The sequence below is a fragment of the Triticum aestivum genome, chromosome 6B (genome assembly GCF_018294505.1).
Source record: "Triticum aestivum cultivar Chinese Spring chromosome 6B, IWGSC CS RefSeq v2.1, whole genome shotgun sequence".
NCBI classification, from domain to species: Eukaryota; Viridiplantae; Streptophyta; class Magnoliopsida; order Poales; family Poaceae; genus Triticum; species Triticum aestivum.
The window spans coordinates 644,648,260-644,655,364 of NC_057810.1; the positions used below are offsets into that span (position 1 = coordinate 644,648,260).

General features: G+C 48.8%; 1 protein-coding gene across 1 annotated transcript; it reads left to right on the plus strand.

The window, feature by feature from the left end:
• On the plus strand, nt 1-1,659 carry LOC123138460 (alpha-amylase type B isozyme). Its single transcript, XM_044558441.1, has 3 exons — nt 1-124; nt 214-1,158; nt 1,267-1,659. The coding sequence occupies exons 1-3, from the start codon at nt 44-46 to the stop codon at nt 1,516-1,518; spliced, it is 1,278 nt and encodes a 425-aa protein (XP_044414376.1). The 5' UTR covers nt 1-43; the 3' UTR covers nt 1,519-1,659.
• The last annotated feature ends 5,446 nt before the right edge of the window (nt 1,660-7,105 follow it).

Consider the following 7,105-nt stretch of genomic DNA (forward strand, 5'->3'; position numbering starts at 1 on the left):
CCATCCTCCTCTACGAGAGCACAGCTAGAGAGAGCTGAAGAACATGGCGAGCAAACACTTATCCCTCTTCCTCGTCCTCCTTGGCCTGTCGGCCAGTTTGGCCTCTGGCCAAGTCCTGTTTCAGGTAAGATCGTGTCCTGTCTTCAGCTCCTATACGTACCGTGATCATGTTTCGGGGACTGAGTTTTGAGTTGTGACTTGTGCGTGCGGCAGGGTTTCAACTGGGAGTCGTGGAAGCACAATGGCGGATGGTATAACTTCCTGATGGGCAAGGTGGACGACATCGCCGCTGCCGGCGTCACGCACGTCTGGCTCCCCCCGGCGTCGCAGTCCGTCTCCGAGCAAGGGTACATGCCGGGCCGGCTGTACGACCTGGACGCCTCCAAGTACGGCAACAAGGCGCAGCTCAAGTCACTGATCGGGGCGCTCCATGGCAAGGGCGTCAAGGCCATCGCCGACATCGTCATCAACCACCGCACGGCGGAGCGCAAGGACGGCCGGGGCATCTACTGCATCTTCGAGGGCGGCACCCCGGACGCGCGCCTCGACTGGGGCCCCCACATGATCTGCCGCGACGACCGGCCCTACGCCGACGGCACGGGCAACCCGGACACCGGCGCCGACTTCGGGGCCGCCCCGGACATCGACCACCTCAACCCGCGCGTCCAGAAGGAGCTCGTCGAGTGGCTCAACTGGCTCAGGACCGACATCGGCTTCGACGGCTGGCGCTTCGATTTCGCCAAGGGCTACTCCGCGGACGTGGCCAAGATCTACGTCGACCGCTCCGAGGCCAGCTTCGCCGTGGCCGAGATATGGACGTCGCTGGCGTACGGCGGGGACGGCAAGCCGAACCTCAACCAGGACCCGCACCGGCAGGAGCTGGTGAACTGGGTGAACAAGGTGGGCGGCTCCGGCCCGGGCACCACGTTCGACTTCACCACCAAGGGCATCCTCAACGTCGCCGTGGAGGGCGAGCTGTGGCGGCTGCGCGGCACCGACGGCAAGGCGCCGGGCATGATCGGGTGGTGGCCAGCCAAGGCGGTGACCTTCGTCGACAACCACGACACCGGCTCCACGCAGCACATGTGGCCCTTCCCTTCTGACAGGGTCATGCAGGGATACGCCTACATCCTCACGCACCCAGGGACCCCATGCATCGTGAGTCATCCTACCTGTTCATCGTATCTAAATTGGTCTTCTTCTTTTTTCGTTCATATAAGAAACCATGCATGACCGAACTGATGAAAAATAATTGTGATTCTTCAGTTCTACGATCATTTCTTCGACTGGGGCCTGAAGGAGGAGATAGATCGCCTAGTGTCAATCAGGACCCGGCAAGGCATACACAGTGAGAGCAAGCTGCAAATCATAGAGGCTGACGCCGACCTTTACCTTGCCGAGATCGATGGCAAGGTCATCGTCAAGCTCGGGCCAAGATATGATGTGGGGCACCTCATTCCCGGAGGCTTCAAGGTGGCCGCACACGGCAAAGACTATGCCATATGGGAGAAAATATAAGAAAATTACGGGAGCAGCTCTGCAAATTAGTCAAGTTGTCCACATAGTACGATTTTAGTACTTCCTCCATGTAAAAGTGAGGATGAGGGACATCCATTGTATTTTTCATAAATAATAATCAATAAGTGTTTTCGATACTCATTTTTCGTTGAACAAAAAATGTGTAGAGCACGGCCGTGCGGGAGCGTGCAACCTAAAGCTTGAGGCTTTGATGGTAGGAGCTCCGCCTTTGCATTAAGGATTAGGGCTCTTCTAGGATCAGATCCCGACCAGAAGGGGCAGGGGGTGAATGGGAGTTTTGACCATTTCTTCAAAAAAGCAAGTTTTCTAGCAAAAACAGGGTACGTAAAACAATAGCAAAACAGAATAGAGAATAAACTAAACAGAACAGAGAAATAACTTAGAGAAATTATACATGAACAGAGGTAAATCTAAGTAGGAATGCACACAAAACTAAACATGGCATAGGCAACGGAATAACAAAGTGGTCAAAATCATCTTCACGGCAATCACAGAGAAAAAAGACAGGGAGAAGTTCTTCGAACACATGAAGTTACATAAGTAAATGAGTTTGATAAAAGTACAAAAATACATGTAAGCTTGATGAAGACATATTTGTTCGACCAATCTGAGTTGTTGGCACAACTCTACGATCTGTTTGGAGGGGCCGAGATAAAACTCAAAAGACAATGTCTTCATCCTATGCTCCTTGAGATAAAGTCACTTAGACTCCACTCAATCACTCGTGTAGATCTTCGAGGTAGATCTTCACCGACTTGTTCTTCGGTTGCCCACAATTACTCTCGGACGCTTAGAACAGACACCTAACCGGTTAAGTATCAACTAGTTCTTCAGTGATGCTTAATCACTCGACAGGTTTTAGGCTTTGGGGTTGTTCTCTCTTAGAAATGTCATGGAGGATGGGTTGCTTTCACAAGCTCTTGTTAATTCTCCCATGGAACAGATAACCAGTTCAGGTTGGAGTGGGGTGGCTATTAGAGCATCTCTAGCAGACCCCTTAAAAGCGGTCAAACCCATAAAAAACAAGGCATTTTTAATTTCGGTTAAAAACGGGTCCCTAGCAGATCCTGTAAAATTCGATCGACCCTTAAATTATTTAAGGGACAATGAGAATTCATCCGCGAGAACCTCATATGTACAGCTTGGAAGGCAATATACATTTCAACCCGTAAATGGTCAAACCTTGCCAGAGCATATGCGCCGCCATGGAACTGGCCGGAATCAACCCGAAACTCGCCGGAATCTGTCGTTGCCAATCCAAATTGTGGACGGCTCGACCTTCACCCCGAAGGAGAGGCCGGCCGCGGGCGGGGTGGAGCAGACCGCCTGTGGCCAGAATCAAGGCGGGGCGGCACTGGAGAAGGGCGAGAGAGGCGTGGCCAGGGCGGGGAGGGTGTGGCCTGGGCGGGCATGGCCGGGGCGGAGCATGTCGGCGACAGGTGTGGCCAGGGCTGGCATGGCCGGGCGAAGCGCGACTTGGACAAGGCGCGGCCAGGCAGGGCATGCATGGTCGGGGCTGGACAAGCAGGGGCGGGTGATACGTCTCCAATGTATCTATAATTTTTGATTGTTCCATACTATTAAAGTATCAATCTTGGATGTTTTATATACATTTACTTCAACTTTGTATCTTTTTGGGGACTAACCTATTGACATAGTGCCCAGTGCCAGTTGCTGTTTTTTGCTTGTTTTTATTTTGCAGAATATCAATACCAAATGAAGTCTAATTGGCACAAAACTTTTTGGAGATTTTTTCTGGTGATAAGAGGCCATGGAAGCTTCTGGAGGAAACGAGAGGAGGCCCGTGGGACCCACTAGACACCAGGGCGCACCAGGGGCCCCAGTACGTCCTGGTAGGTAGTGGAGCCACGGGAAGCTTCTTGACCTACCTCCACCTATATAAATACTCTAAAATCCCAAAAACCCCAGGGGAGTCGACGAAATACTTTTCCAGCCGCCGCAAGTTTCGGAACCACGAGATCCAATCTAGAGGCCTTTTCCGGCACTCTGCCGAAGGGGGAAACGATCACGAAGGGGTTCTTCATCATCCTAGCCACCCCTTCGATGATCCGTGAGTAGTTTACCACAGACCTACAGGTCCATAAGCAGTAGCTAGATGGCTTCTTCTCTCTTCACTAGTAGAAAATAGGGCTTTGGTTGAGGCCATGATAAGGGCATTAATCCCTGTTCACTCACGAACTAGGACCAAAGGGTGCATTAGTCCCGGTTCGTGAGTCCAGGGCACCGGCCGGGCCTCGGGGGCCATTGGTCCCGGTTCCAGACACGAACCGATACCAATGGGTCTCGCTCATGGCCCACCACCTTTAGTCCCGGTTGGTGTCTGGAACCGGGGACCGAAGGTTGTCCTTTAGTCCCGGTTTTAGCCACAAACCGGGACTAAAGATAGGCCTATATATACCCCTGAAGGAAATATGCCCTAGGGGCAATAATAAAGTTATTATTTATTTCCTTGAAATCATGATAAATGTTTATTATTCATGCTAGAATTGTATTAACCGGAAACTTAGTACATGTGTGAATACATAGACAAAACATATAGTCCCTAGTATGCCTATAATTGACTAGCTCGTTAATCAAAGATGGTTATGTTTCCTAACCATAGACATGTGTTGTCATTTGATGAACGGGATCACATTATTAGGAGAATGATGTGATGGACATGACCCATCCGTAAGCTTAGCACTATGATCATTTAGTTTGTTGCTATTGCTTTCTTCATAACTTATACATGTTCCTATGACTATGAGATTATGCAACTACCGAATACCGGAGGAACACTTAGTGTGCTACCAAACGTCACAACATAAATGAGTGATTATAAAGATGCTCTACAGGTGTCTCCGAAGGTGTTTGTTGGGTTGGCATAGATCAAGATTAGGATTTGTCACTCCGTATTTCGGAGAGGTGTCTCTGGGCCCTCTCGGTAATACTCATCACTATAAGCCTTGCAAGCATTGTAACTAATGATTTAGTTGCGGGATGAAGTATTACGGAACGAGTAAAGAGACTTGCCGGTAACGAGATTGAACTAGGTATTGAGATACCGACGATCGAATCTCGAGCAAGTAACATACCGATGACAAAGGGAACGACGTATGTTGTTATGCGGTTTGACCGATAAAGATCTTCGTAGAATATGTAGGAAAAAATATGAGCATCCAGGTTCCGCTATTGGTTATTGACCGGAAGTGAGTCTCGGTCATGTCTACATAGTTCTCGAACATGTAGGGTCCGCACGCTTAAGGTTCGATGATGATTGGCATTATGAGTTTATGTGATATGATGTACCGAAGGTTGTTCGGAGTCCCGGATGTGATCACGGACATGACGAGGAGTCTCTAAATGGTCGAGACATAAAGATTGACATATTGGACGGCTATGTTCGGACACCGGAAGTGTTCCGGAGAAGTTTCGGATAAAACCGAAGTACCGAGGGGTTACCGAAACCCCCCGGGGGTTATTGGGCCTCATGGGCCAAGTGGTGGAAGAGAGGAGGCATGCCAAGGTGGGGCACGCGCCCCCTAGCCCAAACCGAATTGGACTAGGGGGGCGGGCCCTCCCTTTCCTTCTCTCCTTCCCCTCCTTCCTTTCCCCTCCTAGTTGGACTAGGAAAGGGGCGAACCTACTCCTAGTAGGAGTAGGAATCCCCCCTTGGGGCACGCCATAGGAGGCCGACCGGCCCCCTCCTCCACTCCTTTATATACGAGGGAGGGGGACACCCCATAGACGCACAAGTTGATCAAGTTGATCTTTTAGCCATGTGTGGAGCCCTCCTCCACAGATTTCCACCTCGGTCATATCGTCGTAGTGCTTAGGTGAAACCCTGCGCCAGTAACTTCATCATCACCGTCACCACGCCGTCGTGCTGATGAAACTCTCCCTCGACCTCAGCTGGATCTAGAGTTCGTGGGATGTCACCGAGCTGAACGTGTGCAGATCGCGGAGGTGTCGTACCTTCGGTGCTAGGATCGGTCGGATCGTGAAGACGTATGACTACATCAACCGCGTTGTCATAACGCTTCCGCTTTCGATCTATGAGGGTACGTAGACAACACTCTCCCCTCTCATTGCTATGCATCACCTAGATAGATGTTGCATGGTCGTAAGATTTTTTTTTGAAATTACTGCGTTCCTCGACAGTGGCATCTAAGCCAGGTCTATGTGTAGATGTTATATGCACGAGTAGAACACAAAGAGTTGTGGGCGATAGTAGTCATACTGCTTACTAGCATGTCATACTTTGATTCAGCGGTATTGTTGGATGAAGCGGCTCAGACCGACATTACGTGTACGCTTACGCGAGACTGGTTCTACCGGCGTGCTTCGCACATAGGTGGCTAGTGAGTATCTGTTTCTCCAACTTTAGTTGAATCGAGTGTGGCTACGCCCGGTCCTTGTTGAAGGTTAAAACAGCACACTTGACAAAAAATCGTTGTGGTTTTGATGCGTAGGTAAGAATGGTTCTTGCTAAGCCCGTAGCAGCCACCTAAAACTTGCAAAAACAAAGTAGAGGACGTGTAACTTGTTTTTGTAGGGCGTGTTGTGATGTGATATGGTCAAGACGTGATGATATATAAATTGTTGTATGAGATGATCATGTTTTGTAACAAAGTTATCAGCAACTGGTAGGAGCCACATGGTTGTCGCTTTATTGTATGCAATGCAATCGCGATGTAATTGTTTTACTTTATCACTAAGCGGTAGCGATAGTCGTAGCAACAATAGTTAGCGAGACGACAACAATTCTACGATGGAGATCAAGGTGTCACGCCGGTGACGATGGAGATGATGACGATGCTTCGGTGATGGAGATCATGAGCACAAGATGATGATGGCCATATCATGTCACATATTTTGATTGCATGTGATGTTTATCCTTTATGCATCTTATTTTGCTTAGTATGGCGGTAGCATTATAAGATGACCCCTTACTAAATTTTAAGGTATAAGTGTTCTCCCTGAGTATGCACCGTTGCTACAGTTCGTCGTGCCGAGACACCATGTAGTGATAGGGTGTAATAAGATCTATGTTCACATACAATGGGTGCAAGCTAGTTTTGCACATGCAGAATACTCGGGTTAAACTTGACGAGCCTAGCATATGAAAATATGGCCTCGGAACACTGAGACCAAAAGGTCGAGCGTGAATCATATAGTAGATATGATCAACATAGTGATGTTCACCATTGAAAACTACTCCATCTCACGTGATGATCGGACATGGTTTAGTTGATTTGGATCACATGATCACATAGATGATTAGATGGATGTCTATCTAAGTGGGAGTTCTTAAGTAATATGATTAATTGAACTTTAATTTATCATGAACTTAGTACCTGATAGTATTTTGTATGTCTATGTTGTTGTAGATAAATGGCCCGTGCTACTGTTTCGTTGAATTTTAATGCGTTCTTAGAGAAAGCTAAGTTTAAAGATGATGGCAGCAACTACATGGACTGGGTCCATAACTTGAGGATTATCCGCATTGTTGCACAAAAGAATTATGTGCTGGAAGCACCGTTAGGTGTACCACCTGCGTCCGCAA